Below are 17528 nucleotides of genomic sequence, written 5' to 3' on the forward strand. Positions count from 1 at the left end.
CTCAGGGCCTCACGCTACAGGAAACTGTAAGATCACACGCACAAACGAGTGTCCAAAACAAGAACTTTGTTTTTTTGGTTAGGGTTCAGAACATCAACAGGGAGCCTCTCTACCTGTTGAGGCAATCTTACGTCTTCAACTTCTTGTTGAGGCACAGAGTTTAGTTTCTCAGTTAAACAGGGTATTCGTTCCCGTAGAAACTTTCTCCTGTAAACTACATTTAGTTTCATTAAGTTTCAGTTCATATTGTCATAAATAACAATGCATACATTTCCCATAACCGGTATATTCGGCTATATACATTATGTACATGTCACAGAAAAATGGATCAAGTCAGTGTGATCCAATATGGCACACTTAACACCTTTAGACTTTAGTTTGGCAAAAATAATGTCAAGTTTGGTACAAAAATAGTTCATATTTACAAGAATTTTCCAGATTGTTATCAAATAAAATTACTGTAAATAAGATGTGGGAAACGGGGAACGGGGACCAGGATTAGGTTTTTTTTTTCACATGGATCGTATGTGAACGTTGACTGTTGCAGAGTCAGAACCAAACTCGTTTGATAGTCGCAGGGTGTACGCCCCGGCATCGTCCTCCTTCACTGCACATATCCGGAGGGTTGAGAGGTCAGCTCCGTTCTCCACATGGAACCGCTCGTCCCCATTGGGAAGAACCCGTCCTGAGTGGACCCATTGTACCGAGGGGACGGGCTCTCCAGAGAACACACAGGCCAAGGCCAGGGATTTCCCGGGCTCAGCGGTAACGTGCTGAGGGAGGGCTTCGACCTTTGCTGGAGAGCCTGTTAGAGAGGATGAACTTAATTTAATAATGGTTTCCACATCTGGGACTTCAGGAATCATAAATGACAAACAGCTTCCACCACGTCCACAAGCCAACGTCAAAAACTAATAAACAGTTTCTCCTGAAAAAGCTGCTATTTTGGCCAATGAATGTTGACGTTCTACTACACAGTTTAAACATATGACCCCTCAAATAACACTTTAGGTTGTTGAAAGAACTGATCTTTGTTCAGGGAGTGTGGTGTCATAGACTCACCTCTTCTCACGGCAGTGGGGAAGGGATCGACATGCGAGTGCACACACATTTCCGTGGTTTGACTGCTGGATCTCATGGAAACCACCGACTCAGACACCACGGCAGACACATTAGTCGCAGACATGCTCAATAACGAATATCTGGCTGCTGCAGCAGAGCTTGAAGTGCTGCTGGCTTTCGTCTGAACTGAGGAGGCCAAGACACATTTCTGCATGCTTGCAGTACCATCAGTGGCAGCTATATGTTCCACTACAGTCTGTTGTGTTGGTTCCTCAACAAGAGCTGTGAGAATGCATGACAAGCAGGAAGCCCAGGTCACAAAGGACAACATAGACAACACACCTTCTTCAGCTGGAGAGGACCCTGGGGCACCCTATTGTTCATTACAAGCACCTGGAGCCAAAACCCTACAACAATGTTTGATTGCTTGAACAGAGGTCACTTACTGTAAACGTTGAGTGATGAGGTTGCAGAGCACTGCCCAAAATGATTTCTGGCTTTTACTGTGTATTTTCCAGTGTCTTCAGTGGTGGCTTCACATATCTCGAGAGTGTAGATATTCCTGGACCGGCCGAGTTTGATGTTTGGTGTGACAGGAATCTGCAAAAATGGATTGAAACAGGTTAACAACAGCCATTAATATTCAGTCCCAACAGCAAAACTGGAAAGAAGGAAACTCACACTCATGTTGTCTTTTAACCAGTCCACTTCAGGAAAAGGCTGTCCTGCTACTTCACAGGTAAACTTGACATTTTCTCCCTCATTCACATTCTGGGACTTAGGCTGCACCAGGAAATGAGGTGCATCCATATGGCTTGGTGAGGACACAACCTCCTTTACAGAGGACATGAGTTCCTCATGCACCACCTCTTGACTCAGGACTTCAGAACATTCAGTGAAATCCCTCAGGCCTGCTGGGAAAGATGCCCCCTTTTCAGCAGGTGGTGAAATGTCACTCTTTGGCGACTTGAACGGAGGAATCGTTTGTTCCTTTTCAGATGGAGTAGGAGATTTGGGAGTAGGGGACTTAGGAGTTTGAGATTTGGGAGTAGGGGACTTAGGAGTTGGAGATTTGGGAGTAGGGGACTTTGGTGACACTGGAGACTTCACTCTTTGAGGGGACTTGACTGGCTCAGGGGACTTAACTCTCTGAGGGGATTTGATTGGCTCAGGGGACTTGGCGAGTGGGGATTTAGCCTCAGGAGAAGTAACTCTGGAAAAGGCAGCTAGTTTCTCCTTAGACTCAGACTTTTTGATTGTTAAAGTGAAATTTGCTTCTTGTTTTCCTAAAGTATTTTCTACTAGTAGAGTGTAGCTCCCTTCATCTGATGCCTCTACAGCAGAGATCTCAAAGGTGGAGTTGTACTGAGTTGAGACAATGTGGTGACGGGCAGAGGGACCAACAGTTGCTTCTTCATGAAGCCATGTGATAGAAGGTGCTGGTTCACCATCCACATCACACTCAAACCTGGCACTGCCTCCTTCTTCCACAGTCAGGGACTTTGGTTTGGTCAGAATTGTGGCAGGAACACCTGGCTTCTCCTTGTGCTTCTCAACAACTGTGACGGTCTCTTTTGCAGTTTCAGTGACAGCCTCTTCTGCAGTTGTTTTAGAAGATGAAACATGGTACACTTCTGTTCTAGTCATCTCTGGCAGAAGGGCTGAAGGAGGCTCTTCGTCTTTGTGAGGTGATGAGAAAGCTGCATATTCTTCTCCTGCAACATCCAATGTAGCATAATCAGAGGTTTCTCCTTTAGAGTTTCTACAGATGACACGGTAGGTACCAGAGTCCTCTGTCACACAGTTGTTGATATGCAGAGTTAAAACTCCACTGGCATTGGTCATTTGGTATTTGCTGCCCTGGGTAATTTCTGCCCCATTGTGGAACCACGAGATATCAGGTTCAGGTTTTGCCTGGATATTTAGGGTGAAGCTTGTGTTGGAGCAATAAGGGGTGCGATGAGAGCGCATCCTAATGGTAATGCGTGGGGCATGGTCCAGGCTAAAGGGAACCTGAGTCACCACCTCATGTTTCCTCTGTACAGATGTTCTTTCTGACAGCAAAGCCTGCTTTCGTTCTTCATACCTAGACATGAAGTCCACTTTAGAAAAAGTAACATCTGTTTTCAAGCCTTTATCCTGAGTGAGAGATCTGGTTGACTCTGGTTCAGGTGAAGGAAGCTTTTTTACTGGTTTAGGAATATATTCTGATGTGATAGTTGTCAGATGCTCAGACTCAATAGCTTCAGAAAAGGCTGAAACTGTAACGGTTGCCTCTTTTTTGGAGGTTCGAGTCTTCTCCTCAAACTCTATACGTTTGAGCTGGCTCTTGTAAGAAGATATTCTCTCTGTGGTTGTGTGTGGGCGTAGTAGTTCCAAATCTTCTCTCTCTTCGTATACTTTTTGTTTCTGCTTCGGAGGTTTGTATGTGGTTTTGTCATGACGCTGGCGAAGGTCCATAAAGCTCGGACCAGCCTCGTACTTGGATGGAATTCTGTATGAGTCATATCGTTTAACCTCTTCCACCCCCTCGTCATCACTATAGACTCTCCTGGGTGATGAAGAACGTAATGCTGACAACTCAAAGCGAACTGGGCTGAGACTGGGTGGAGAAGCAGAGTAACCTAGTTCCAGCTCTTCCTCCAAACGAAGCCGCTCCTCCTCTGTTCTTTTCATGGACAGATACTCATTGACAGGCAGCAACAGCTCCTCATCTGACAGATCCCCCAGAGACTTCCTCCTCATCCTGCGATAGGCTTCCATTTCAGGAGAGGGAGTGCGATGTCTTGAAGGCCTCACAGTCTCCAGGTCATCTTGAGTCAGAGATGAGATGCGCCACTTGGGCTTATACTGTTCCTTAATCCTGACAGGCACTTCATAGAACTGTTCCCACCTGGAGAGACGAATACGTTTCATTCTCTTCTGCCGAATCTTCTCCATTGGCTCAGGGAATTCGTACTGATCCCGCACCTTCTTGTACCATTTCATATCAGAAAGTGGTTGGAAGTGTTTTATTTCCACATCTTCCTCAAGAGCAGCAGAGTTAGTGGTACGAGGAGGGGGGACAACATAGGGCATACGCAGCCTCTTCTCCTCTGCCCGCTTTTTCCTCTCTTCCTTTTCTTTCTTTATCTCGGCCTCAGTCTTCTCACACTTCTTAGTTGTAACAGCAGGTTTGTAGATGGTAGCCGCTTCCCGAACAGCTTCAATGGCTAAAGGTGGCAGAGGTGCAACTACAGTGCCAGCCAAAATTTGGGACAGTCTAACCTTTTTGTCTAACTCCTCTTGCCTAGCTGCTTTTGCTTTCTCTTTTTCACTGGCCTCGTACTCCTTCTTCACGTGAGTTACTCTTTCTACTTTGAGTGTTGCTTGGCAACTGGCAGATCCAGCACTGTTAGTAGCCGTTACTCTGTACACACCAGAGTCTTCTGGAAGAGTGTCTTTCACATGAAGGATGTAGTAATCCAAGCCCTCATGTACAACCTCGATGGATGGTCCAAAAGCTAAAGGTGTGCCATCCTTTTCCCATTTGAGTTTTGGATGACCAGAGACTCTGATCTCAAAACGGATGTTCTGACCCTCCTTGCACTCAACATTTGCCAGCAGTCGTTTAAACATGGGCCGCAGGGTGAGATCTGCTGGCTTAGGCCTGGGAACAACGGTGAGGCGAGCCTTGCAGCTGTCATCACCATACCTGTTGCGAGCTACAACACTGTATTCAGCATCATCTTCTTTCTCCAGGTTATGGATGATCAGCTGGTACAAACCTTTGTCACTAATGAAGGTGTACTTCTTGTCATCATGTCCAGGGATGAGCTTTTGCCCAGATTTGTGCCAGATGACACGAGGTTCAGGGTGAACTGTGATTGTGACACCAAAACGCACATCCTCACCTAAATAGGCAGTACGGTTGACCAAGGGTAGGGTAAACTCTGGTGGTTTCTGAAGCATTCTAGAAGTGTCAATTCTGCGTTTTGTTCTCCTCACCACACGGGTGGTGAAAAAGTCCTGATAGGACCTGACACCAGTGACAAACAGCTCAGCATAGGTACTGTCTTCACCATATTCATTCACAACCTTGCACCTGTAAGTGCCATCATCTGCTCTTGTGACCTTGTTGATGGTTATTACAGCCAGACCATCTTCATATTCAATTTCATATTTTTCTCCAGCTTCAAGTTGCCTGACACCGCAGTACCATGTGACCTCAGTGGTGCTATCATAGTTTTCAATGTTGCAGATGAACTTCACACTATCTCCATCCTTCACCACTGCATGGCTAATCTGTCCTGCAACAGGACCATTTTCAAAGGGAGCAATCTTCACTTTGGCCACAAAGACGCCACGTTGGGACCTGATTGAACCACCGTTGGCCACCCGGGCTGCAGAGATAACAGTGCTCCATTCTTTTCTGACTATTGTTTGGTAGTATCTCTTGTGCCTGCCAGTTGGCATTGCTCTAGAACTAATCTCTTCAGCAGGTTTTGTAAGCCAAGGATGCACAAGAGCTTCAGCTGAAGTCATACGGTGCTTACGTTCCTTCGTCATTAGACGGTCTGTGAAGTCTAGGGCTTCTACACTGACTTGCTTGAAGGACTCGTCATCATAGCTGTAGGCTGCATTGGATATGTTATCAATCATCTGTTGGTTGGTCTCAGCTGTGAATGGGTTGAGCCCACTGAGAAGGACATAAGTAAGAACCCCAACTGCCCACATGTCAGTGACTGTGCTGATCATGTCACACTGGTGGATCTCAGGAGCAGCATACTCTGCGGTGGTGTACTGAATCTTGATTTGTTCTCCAGGAGTTAAGTGTCTAGATTGCCCCAACTCAATGATTTTCACAGTAGAGCTGTTCCTAGTAGTGTACACAATATTCTCCGGTCTAATATCTAAATGTCCATAACTCTGAGAATGCAGAAACTCCAGAGCTGAACACACCTGCTTGATGTAGTTAACAATCTCAAGCTCACTGAGCTCAAACTCTGCTGTATTAAGGCGTTCAAAGATATCAAGACCAGAGATGAAGTCATAGATCATTACCAACTCCTCTGGGCTTTCGAAGGACTCATGAAGGAGGAGGAAGTTGGCGTGTCTGGCCAGATTGAGTGTTGCAATTTCCTTCTTAATTATCGCCTGATCCGCTCCTCTGACTTTGACAAATTTAGCCATGTAAGTCTTTTCAGAGCGCACGTCAACACAGCGGTGAACTATACCAAACTGACCCCTGCCCAGTTCCTCTGCAATTGAATATTTGTTGTGCAGATTCTTAGTATCAGAGTGTTGAGCTTTGCCCTTGGGTACATGCGCAGTGTCATCTACCTCCTGATCATAAAGCAGAACCCTGGATTTGTCTTCTTTGGTCATTACAGGTCCACTGGTCTCTGATGGGGCACTCTGTCCAAACTTGTTCTCAGCAATAACTCTGAATTGGTAGCTCGTTCCTCCAAAAAGATTAATAACTGTATAGTGGGTGTCACGGGACTGAGCGACACGTTGCCACCTCTCAGCAGTTGTAGGACACTTCTCAATGATGTAGCTTATAACTTTGCTGCCCCCATCATTTGCTGGAGCCACCCAGTTTAGTGTTACCGAGTCTCGTGAGACATCATTGGCTTTGATACCACGAGGTGGATCCGGCACATCAGCAACATCAAGTTCAACTGTTTGTTGGTCAATGCCAAATCTGTTCTTGGCACAGACAATGAAGAAACCAGCATCTTTCTTTTCCACCCCATTGGGGAACACCAACGAAGTGAAAGATCTGGTGACAATGACCTGGTAGTGGCCATTGCTGTCAATGAGATCTTGTCCCTTCTGCCATGTGATGACTGGATCTGGTTTTCCACTGAAAGGAATCTTGATGTTGACTACTTCTCCACGTAGGGCAGGGATGGCTTCCTTGTCCTTAAGGTTCTTTGGCAGGTGGATCTTGGCAGGGACTGAGAAAGAAGAAAAATGTTTCAATTATATGATTGGTTTCAAGTAGATATAGGTGTGTTTCCACTGTCGGGACTTCAGGCTAATTTTACTGGAACTTCCTGGCATGCACACGTGTCTACTTTACATGGCCGACCGAATGGGTCGTTTTCAGGAACATTTGGAGAACCCGATTAGGGGTCGATACTGTAAATTGCCCAGTGGAGTAGAAGAGTGTAACATTTGGTTATCCCATGCTGATTAGTTGTAACACAGTAGGAAATGACATCAACAAACCTCGTCTAAAACAACCAGCGTTAGTAAAATCAGAAGACTTGCTTGTGAAGCAGAATGGAAGCAAAAGAAATTAAGCACAGTTCACAATACTTTAAGATCACAGTACTTAACTCTTAACATGGAAAAACACGGCGAATTCCCCCACAATGACCTAATTCATGGGGCTTTGTTTTCTTACAGAGCGCCTTAAAAATGAAGCTTCATGGCTACGAATGCATGACAGTTTGCTTCACTTTGACAGAATTAAACCTTTAATGTTGTTAATGTCGCTGTGTACACTTTGGCCACCTCATCTCCTGGTAAATTTTCCCCTCCCAGAATTTACCCTGAAGTTCCGACAATGGAAACCCACCATACGTTATCATTGTTAAGTATTTGTTAACTTACTTTCCACATCTAGAGAAATGGTAGCGCATATAGAGCCTCCTTGGTTAGTGGCCCTTATCTGGTAAACAGTGGAGTCCTCCTCATCAGCTTCAGTGATAACCAGCTGGTGGTATCCTCCCTTAAATTCCTGGATCTTGATCTTCTTTCCATCTGAATGGATCTCCTTTCCTCGTCTAAACCATTTTATCACAGGCTTGGGTTGTCCGGTGATCTTGCATACCAGGGTAGCGTTGCTCTTGTATTTGACACTCATGTTCCTCAATTCTTCCTTGAAAGCGGGAGCACGAACTTCCACTGCTGTGGCTGGAATGATAGGAGTTGTTTCCTCACTGTAGTCACTTTCTCCTCCAAGGTTCTCACACTTGACACGGAAAATGTACTCAGTGCCCTCAGTGAGATGCTTGACCGAAAATACTGTTTGTTTGATCTCATCTGTGGTGACCAGAGTCCAATCGGTCCATTCCTTCTTATCCTTCTTGTTCTTCTTCTCAAGGCAGTAGCTCTTGATCTTGGATCCACCATCATTGAGTGGAGGTTTCCAGAAAACAACACACGAGTCCTTGGTGATTCCAGAAACAACTGGGGACAAAGGTGCTGATGGTCTCTCTGGACATGAAATTAAAAAAAATATATCAGCATCTTTATTTTTTGTTTCTAGGTCTCACTTCTATTCTTTTGAAATTAAACATGAATTTATGAACTAGTTCAAACACATCTTAACACCACAGTTCACATACCCAGTTGGCTCTTAATTAGAATAGGGGAAGTGATCTCCAGCGGCTCGCTGTTACCATAGCGATTCTGTGCATACACACGGAAGAAGTATCCAGCACTGTCAATAAGGCTGGGAACTCGACAGGATGTGCTGTTAATGGATGAAGAGACCAGTTCCCATTCACTGCCCTCCTTGTCTTCACGCTTTTCCACAATGTAGTTGGTAATCACACAGCCTCCATCATCCTTGGGAGGCTTCCAGCTGATGATAACAGAGTTCTTAAGGAGTGCATCTAGCACAATAGGGCCCTGCGGTATGTCTGGTTTATCTGGGAACAAAGGTGCATAATCTTATTAGTTACAAATATTATACTTTGATGACCGTAAACATTGATGCAATCAAAGCAGGTACATTTTGCAGCATACCATAGATTTCAACGTTGAATGCAGTGTCAGCCCTGCCAAAGTGGTTGTGCAGTCTTATCCTGTATTTCCCTCCATGCACTCTGCGTTGGACGTTCTTGATGACCAGATGTGTGTAGTGCTCTGTGGTTTCAATGCTAATGTCCTCTGTGTTTTCTAGTGTCTTTGCCCCATGTAGCCACATGATCTTTGGCTGAGGACGACCAATGTACACAGCATGGATGCGGAGGGTGGTTCCCAGTCCGGCATAGTATGTTTCCTTCAGTGGGTAATCAGGGTGGAAGGATGAAGCAGCCTCCAACACCAGAGTTCCTGTGGCCTCAGCTTCACCTGCATCATTAATAGCTTTGCAGGTGTATTCTCCCTCATCTTCTTGCTGGTCAGTCATAATGGTCAGTGAGTGGGTGCGGCCATCAGTGCTCATTTCATACTTGCGGGACTCAACAATCTCCTTGTCTGCATGATACCACTTAATTTCAGGGACAGGTCGGCCAACTATCTGGCACTTCATGACAGCAGGCTGGCCAAGCTTGGCAGTGACCTCATCCATTTCCTTCCTCAGGCTCGGCTTACTTTCAGCTGTGGGTGCAAAAGTAAGGTAGCCATAAAATATTTAAACCATCATCTGTTTAGCAAAAAAGCAGCGTGTTTAACAGCACTCACCAATTAGTTTGGTCTTGATGCATGTAGCAGTCCTACGAGGTCTGCTCATTCCTGTCTCATTTTCAGCAAACACTCTGAACTCGTACTCTGTGGCTTCAGCCAGTCCTGGCATAATGAACTCTTTTTCTTTCAGCCTCTCTTTGTTGCACTTCTTCCAAGTGCTCTCGATGGACTTTCTGTATTCTACCCAGTAGCCCAGGACCTCCTTCCCACCGTCACACTCTGGGGCTTGCCAACAAATGGTAATATAGTTGTTACCCACATTCACTGTGTCAATTTCTCCAGGTTGGCTGGGTTTGTCTGGAGCATAGAAAGAAAGAGTCAAACACTTTAGTTTAATAGTTGTTTATGACTGCTACTCAGTAAAGTCCAAAACGAGACAGTACTTTTGTTTAGGTTGTCTGTTTAACATAAGCATTAGACTGAATTTTAAAAGTAATAAGATTAAAATAATTTATCTAATAGCAGAAAAGAACAGTTACCAAAAGGATCTTTGCATGTGACAGGGTCAGTGGCAGGACCAGCCTCACTCTCGCCTACATTGTTGACGGCAACAATGCGGAACTGATATTCTGTATCAGGGGTAAGTCCATGAAGAGTAAACATGGTTGAGGTGATCTTGTTGTCATGGCGGGACCATGTCTCAGCAGACACCACTTTGTACTCTATAAAGTAACCAGTGATGGCAGAACCACCATCATCCTTTGGTCTGGACCAGGCCAATGCTACCGAGCTCTTGGTGACATCCATGATCTCTGGTGGGGTGCTTGAAGCCTCAGGGGGACCTGGTTTTAAAAGAAGATGTTTTAAACATGAATACATTATCTAATTGTTTTGAAAGACAACTTGCAAAATAAAACGCTTACAGAGAGGAGTCTTGGGTACCAATGGCTGCTCAGATTTCAAAGATGCGCTAATGCCAAAAGAGTTCTCAGCTGTGACTTTGAAGTGGTATTCTGTTCCTTCTTTAAGGCCTTTAACCACAAGCTGAGAGTCGGTCACTCTAGAGTCCACAGTGTACCAGGCATTTCTGGCTGCTTCCCGTCGTTCTACGATGTAACCAAGGATCTCTGAGCCTCCATCATCGGTGGGTACCTTCCAAGACACTTTGACAGAATTGGCTTGGATCTCTCCAAAGACCATTGGACCCTCTGGAGCACTTGGGCGGCCGATCACCTTGACCTTAATCTGGGCCTTCTTCTTCCCAACCTTATTCTCCAGCAGGAGTTCATACAGACCAGAGTCACTCCTCTCAGCTCCTTTTATCACCAGCTCACTGGCATCTTCAGTGGAAGCGATCAAGGCCTTGGCAGAGAAAGCACCACCATCCTTCAACCACTTGCATGTTGGCAAGGGTTTGCCTTTGATTGGTACAGACAGTCTAACCACTCCTCCATGACGGACCGTGTACACATCTTTGTATTTCAACTCCAGGTCGAAATCAGGAGATTCTGGAAAACATAATTTTGCAAAACTCAGTTTTACACTGCAAGGTTGATTCATATCCACTTGACTTTTGCATGGATGTATTTTGGGTACTTTACCAAGCATCTCTGTTACTTTGACCGTTCCAGGTACTTCAGCAGGTTCTCCAGAGCCTCCGGCGTTGCAAGCCATTACACGGAATTTGAACTCCTCTCCTTGTGGCATGTTGGTCAGGGTGTACTCACAGATCAGTGATGGTGTGGTGTTACACTTGATCCACGCCAGTGTGCCCACTTTTTGCATTTCAATGAGATACCCATCCACTCTGGCATCTCCCTCCTCATCGGGGGGACTCCAAGCCAGTGACACCGAGGACTTAGTAGTATCAGTAATCCTTGGGTTTTGAGGACAACCAGGAGGATCTGCACCGGAAAAAGTTTCAAATTAGACATTCCAGCTGCTACTTGTGCATGCTGAGTGATATATTTTTCTTGTTGAGCTTTTGATTCATTTTATTGTAGTTTCACATTTGTATTCTATATAAACATAAATAGACCATATTGGCTGAAGCCTTTTATGAATGTTTTCTCTCACCAATGGGATCTGTTGCCACGGCTGGTTTGGATGGGAGACTTGGTTTGCTCAGACCTCTTGCATTGATGGCAGTGATTCTGTGCTCATACTCAAGCCCCTCAATCAGTCCAGTCGACCTGTATCTGGTCATTGTGATGGGGTTCTTGTTGGCACGTGCCCATCGGTCAGCTCTCACTTCTTTGCGCTCAATTATGTATCCAGACACCTCAAGCCCACCATCTTCATCTGGTGGTTCCCAGGCCACGGTCATTCCATCACGAGATACATCAAAGGTGACTGGACGACCAGGAGGTCCAGGCACATCTGTGGAAGAGGGGAAAATGTGGAACCATTCTGTGGCAAAATACTGAAGTAAAGGGAGACCAAGAGTCTTACTCTTTAAGCTTCTGCAGGTGACAATCTCAGACTGCAGGTACTCTCCAGTGCCGTAACGATTCACCGCTGCTGCACGGAAGACATACTCATCTCCCTCAATCAGGTTCACGAATCTGAACATTGGTCGGCTAACAGAGTCACTGACAGTCACCCAGCCAGGTCTATGAGCATCACGCTGCTCCACTACATAGCCACTGATGGGAGCTCCACCATCTCTAACAGGAGGGTCCCAGCTGCAGGTCACTGTGGTGGCATCAATCTCATCAAACCTGATGGGTCCCTTTGGCTCATCAGGTTTAGCTGGCAAGATGAGAGAAAGGGTAGTTTAGGGTCATCCAGGGTACGGCTGGGTTAAGTCTATCCAACAGTACTGCATCTGATTACTTTGATGGTCAGTAACACTATCACTACAGACACAAGAAACACAAGAGATCCTCTTACAGAGAACGGTGACCTTTATGACCTCAGCGATAACGCCAACAGTATTCTTCACTTCCAGGGTGTAGTCACCACTGTCGTCGATGGTGGTGTCAGACACTGTCAGTTTGGAGAACTTGCCAGTGCTCTTTATCTTGACACGATCTTTGATCTTTAGCTTGTTGTCACCAAAGTACCAGGAGCAGACAGGAGGAGGTCTGCCAAGGATTGGCAGGTCCAGTTCCAGGGTCTTACCAGCAAGAACATTAACAACCTTCTGAGGAATACTGGAGAAATCCACCGCAGGCATCACTAAAAGAACAATAAATAGATAAAATCATATAATTACTGTTTACAGGTCATCAACATAACTGTGGTGTTGTATTAAATGAATCCTTTTAGGAAGGTCTGAACATTTCAGAAACCTTAAAAAGCACAACGTGTGAACTTAGCTGAGTTTGTGTAAAGTAGCACCGTTTGATTTGATCTGTTACCTCTTTGTTCTTGAACAGTGACAGCAGCAACAAGCTCTTTGGGCTGGCTGGCTCCTCGGGTGTTGATGGCTTTAATTCTAAACAAGTACTGCTCCTTTTCATTCAACTTCTCAATGGTGTGCTCAAAGTCTGTCAGTTTCAGTGTGGCCACCTTCATCCACTTATTGGTGCCGAACTTGCAGGCTTCAATCACATAGCCCGTCAGTCTGCTGCCACCATCGTGCTCAGGCTTTTCCCAGCGCAGGGTGACAGTGCTTTTGGTGACATCAATAACCTCTAGTTTGAGAGGTGGGAGAGGCACCTCACACACCAGGATGACATCTGGAGTCTCACAAGGCTCGCCAACACCATAAATGTTTTCAGGGACAACTCTGAAGTAATAAAGCATGCCTTCCACCAGACCGTCTATCTTATATGATGTTTTACTGCACTTGGATGTGACCGTTTTGTAGGCTCTCATGGATGCCTCACGCCTCTCAATGATGTAGTTGTTAACAGGGGCACCACCATCAACAGCTGGGGCTTCCCAGGAGATGGTGGCTGAGTCCTTAGTGAGCTCTTTGACCTTAACTGGCCCTGTGGGTCCAGGTGTATCTGAAAGGAAAATACATGCTGATGTCAACTACAAACACTTGAACAAATAGGTTTGGTGTAAAGAAACCCCAGTAAATAATGTAACCAGCTGAGATTTTTCTGCACATATTCTCATCTACTCACCATAGACTTTGACAAGAATGTGGACTTCTTGTTTTCCAGCAGAGTTTTCAGCCAACAGGGTGTATTTGCCAGCGTCATAACGGTGGACCTTGTCAATAATGAGTGTGGTGGAAGAACTTGTGACTTCGATGAAGCCTCTGGCTTGGAGGTCAACGTCAGGTTTGGTCCAAGTGATGGTAGGAACTGGACGACCAGTGATGCTGACAAAAAGACGAAGGGAGCCACCAGCACGCAGGCAGATGGTCTTCTTAAGGTCATCGTGGAGCTCAAAATCAGGAGGTTCTGTGAGAGTGAATGAATATGAATGTGGGTGAATATTACAGGTAGAGTAGGAGGTGTTTTGCTGGAGCATTTTGTGCCATATTCTTTGAAATGCTCTTCTCACACTGATGGCAACCAGTAAATTAAATGTTTTGTCAAGATTGAATAGTTTCAATTGCCTCTGAAATGTATTATCCAGGAAAACCTAATCAATCATTCTTAATGACTGGATCCTAATCCATCCATCCATCAAACTACCCGCCGACCATTCCTCCCCCCTCTGCGCGTACCCCTCTCTGTGCTCAAACTGTGCTTTCTTTGCTAGGAACAGTTAAAAGTAAAGAATGCCAGGGTGGGACTAGCTATGTTAGCCAATATACTTAATTGTTATACAATTCTTTAAGTAGAGGAGGGGCTTTCCTGTGTAATAGACCCAGTGCCCCCCACTGGAGAGTGGCTTTTGTCTTCTACACTTTCAGTGGGGACAGTCTGGAGATCTCTTGACTAGCACCGAACTATGCGAAGCTCGTCTGAAACCTTGAAGCTCCTTGGCGGTTTGTAGGTGAAATAGGGCATAAAGATAAATAACATAATGTCTTTATGGTTGTTTGACAAGCGCAGCTGCGTCTGGCCTGCTCCTGTATTCTGGAGGTGTAGCTCAGGGTGGTGGTGGTGGTGGGGGGGGAATAGAAAATCGGTCTGCACCTTTTAATCGGGATTTTTCGGCTTCTGTCTTGAACATCTACTCCACATCTAAAGTTTAGCTGCTTTATTAGTGACAGTTTGTCAACAAACTTAGGGAGTTACAACGTTGAAGATGACTGCATGTGCTGTTCTGTTTAGGACTTACCAATTCTCTCCAACGGTTCTGTTTCAGCGCACGGCTCACTGAAGTCCCCGGTACCATTGATGTTGACACCAGCCACTCTGAAGCTGTACTTCTTTCCCGCAGAAAGTCCTGCCACCACATACTCTGTGGAACGTAGTGTCTTCTCATGGGTCTTCTTCCATTCTGCTGCTCCAGCTTCCTGCACCTCCAAGATGTAGCCTATGACATCTGAGCCTCCATCGTCCACGGGTCGAGACCAGGCAAGGCTGATGCTGTTAGCGTGGGTGTCTGTGATACGGGGAATGGATGGAGGAGCTGGTGTGCCTGAAGAGAGATAATCATTATATCAGTGTTATTGGATGTCATCCCATCCTGATCATAGATCTGATCACAAGTGTTCATATGGTTCCTGAGGCGTTATTCTGCTTATTAAACACTTACTTGTTGGCACTCTGCAGACAACATACAAGGAGACCTCGCTAGGCTCACTTTCTCCAGCCTTATTGATGGCTGTCACTCTGAACTGGTAGATGTTGCCTTCAGTTAAACCAGCCACCTTCATAGTGGTGTCCAGATAAGCACCATCTCTGTTCACTTTAATCCAGCGGGCACTCTTCTTCTCATGTCTTTCCACCAGGTAATGGGTGACTGGACTGCCACCATCACTCTCTGGCTTCAGCCATTCGATAGTGGCAAAGTCCCTTCCTGAAACCAGGATCTCTGGAGCTCCAGGAGGACTGGGCACAGCTAAAAACAGATAAGAACTCTGAGTCAAATGAAAAAATGTCTCATGCTATAAGAAGGACACTACTCCAAAGGTAAACTTTTCAATAAGAGTGTATGGGAGCCACTTTCCTTCCCACACTTACTGAATGTGTTTCTGGCAGTCATTGGCTCGGACTGCAGGTAAACACCAGCACCGTACTTGTTGACTCCGCGGACTCTGAACAAGTACTCTGTGTTCTTGAACAGGCCAGTGATATTGCATGTCAGCTCCTTGCACTCGGCGTGCATCACCACCCAGTTAAGTCGATTGGTGTCGCGTCTCTCTACGATGTAGTGAGTGACATCATCCCCTCCATCCTCCAGAGGAGGCTTCCAGGTCAATGTGCAGGACTCCTCTGTTATCTTGCTGATCTCAATGCTGCCTTCACACACTCCAGGTGTGTCTGAACAAAGAACAAGATGTAGCCAGGGTAAGCCTCTATGTTCAAATGCATTTTCTGTGATGTCACCTACTCCAGTGGTAAAACAACAAAGCCACTCACCAAGCACTTTCACATTAACTTCTGCAGTCTTGGTTCCACTAACATTCCTGACAGTCAAAATGTATTTTCCGGTATCATCTCTGTCACAGAATTTGATTATGGCCATGGCTCTGTGGGGGGTGTACTGCAAGTGATATTTCTCACACATATCCAATTCCCTTTTGCCCTTGGACCAGAATGACTTGGGATCAGGTCGTCCTCCCACCGCAGCATCCAGAACCAAGTCTGAACCAGCTCTGACCATTACAGTCTCAGAGAGGAGCTTGCTGTCCAGCTGGGCCTTGGGCGGCTCTGTTGAGTGAAAACAGATCAAATGCTGCAAAAACTGTAGACCATATAATAGTAAAATGTTTTACTATGCAGCTCAAACTGATGCGCCAGCATAAGTAAATAACTGTCCAAAGCAATGTCAGAAAGGTGCACAGAAGATATCACGAGGGGTTACCTAAGTCAGTTTTACACTGTACAGATCCCGTGGACTCAGAGGGAGTGCTGAAGACCTGGTTGGTATTCTTGGCAATAACCCTAAACTCATAGGCCTCTCCCTCTCCCAGAGCAGTAACAGTGTAGAAGTTGTCCGTCACATTGGTGTAGTTGCACTTCAGCCAGCGACCCTCACCGGTCAAAGTGTATGGCTTACGCTCTATGATGTAGCCCACAATGGGACTCCCACCATCATTGAGTGGAGCTGACCATTTCAGGGAGACAGTGCTTCTAGTAACATTGGTAACCTCAGGTTTACCTGGTGGATCTAAACACAAAAACAAAGATGAATGACTTATTTGACAAATAGTTGGCATTAAAACATTATTTTACCCAAAACTCACCAACTGGGTTTTGAGCAACTGTTCCCATGGAGGCCTCACTAGCTTTGCTAAGGCCAGCACTGTTCATCGCATAAACCCTAAACTGGTATTCTAGACCTTCAACCAGGCCTTCCACCTTGGAGTAGCACTCAAAGCATGGGATCTTGTTCTCTCTGATCCACAATATGTTGTTCCTCTCCTTCTTCTCAATCCAGTAGCCAGTTACCTTGCTTCCACCATCATGATAAGGTTCCTCCCACTTTAGAGTCATTGTGTTTGATGTGACATTAAAGACAGAGGGTCTTGTTGGAGGGCCTGGGGGGGCTGAAATAAAAAAATCACATTTCCTTGTTACAATATAGTCCACTATAAAACATAACATTTAAAATGGTGAATGCATTGAAATGTATTTTTCCAGTTTAGAATTCCTATTTAAAGGGACTGTATCATTCACTTATATTGTTAAAACATCCCAAAGTGGTTTATAGTTTCACACATACATTCTGCTCTGTGAGCCACAGTGTCTCTTCAGCTCTGCTAAGCTATTGCAAACCGGTTTGAGTCGTCGTGTCCCGCTCCTCCTTCCAGGCAGACTCAAATCCAGACCCCTCCTCCCCTGGACTGTTAACACTAACATCTCTCTGAGTAGCCCTGCGATGGGCTGGCTCTCTGTCCAGGGTGTACACCACCCAACCCCACCCCCGTGACCCTGCATGGACAAAGCGGGTTCGGAAAAGGGATGGATGGATGGATCTCTCTGAGTAGCTGGAGGGTGGATTATTCTCCAAAGTTATGAAGAGCAGATTTCTTTCTTAAATAGTCTGAAATTTTGATTATGCCCAGAAAGTGAAAAAGCATATTTGGCTGTGAGAGGAAC

The 17528-nt window shown here is 45.6% G+C and overlaps 1 protein-coding gene across 3 annotated transcripts in view; it reads right to left on the bottom strand.

Moving 5' to 3' along the window:
• Positions 1-279: 279 nt before the first annotated feature.
• ttn.1 (titin, tandem duplicate 1) overlaps positions 280-17528 on the bottom strand; it is a 191048-nt gene continuing 173799 nt past the window's right edge. For all 3 annotated transcript variants that reach the window (XM_070552981.1, XM_070552980.1, XM_070552979.1), the window contains 22 exons: positions 16673-16975; positions 16291-16596; positions 15846-16136; positions 15447-15746; positions 15019-15324; positions 14599-14901; positions 13488-13769; positions 12771-13364; positions 12301-12588; positions 11860-12159; positions 11485-11787; positions 11010-11312; positions 10332-10916; positions 9948-10250; positions 9466-9765; positions 8806-9381; positions 8403-8708; positions 7666-8271; positions 1744-7004; positions 1509-1662; positions 1063-1344; positions 280-805 (listed from right to left, as the gene is read on the bottom strand). In XM_070552981.1, the coding sequence (XP_070409082.1) occupies positions 513-805; positions 1063-1344; positions 1509-1662; positions 1744-7004; positions 7666-8271; positions 8403-8708; positions 8806-9381; positions 9466-9765; positions 9948-10250; positions 10332-10916; positions 11010-11312; positions 11485-11787; positions 11860-12159; positions 12301-12588; positions 12771-13364; positions 13488-13769; positions 14599-14901; positions 15019-15324; positions 15447-15746; positions 15846-16136; positions 16291-16596; positions 16673-16975 (12545 nt within the window). In that variant the 3' untranslated portion in view covers positions 280-512. The remainder of the gene's footprint in view (positions 806-1062; positions 1345-1508; positions 1663-1743; positions 7005-7665; positions 8272-8402; positions 8709-8805; positions 9382-9465; positions 9766-9947; positions 10251-10331; positions 10917-11009; positions 11313-11484; positions 11788-11859; positions 12160-12300; positions 12589-12770; positions 13365-13487; positions 13770-14598; positions 14902-15018; positions 15325-15446; positions 15747-15845; positions 16137-16290; positions 16597-16672; positions 16976-17528) is intronic.

Source organism: Nothobranchius furzeri, chromosome 7 (genome assembly GCF_043380555.1).
Source record: "Nothobranchius furzeri strain GRZ-AD chromosome 7, NfurGRZ-RIMD1, whole genome shotgun sequence".
NCBI lineage: Eukaryota > Metazoa > Chordata > Actinopteri > Cyprinodontiformes > Nothobranchiidae > Nothobranchius > Nothobranchius furzeri.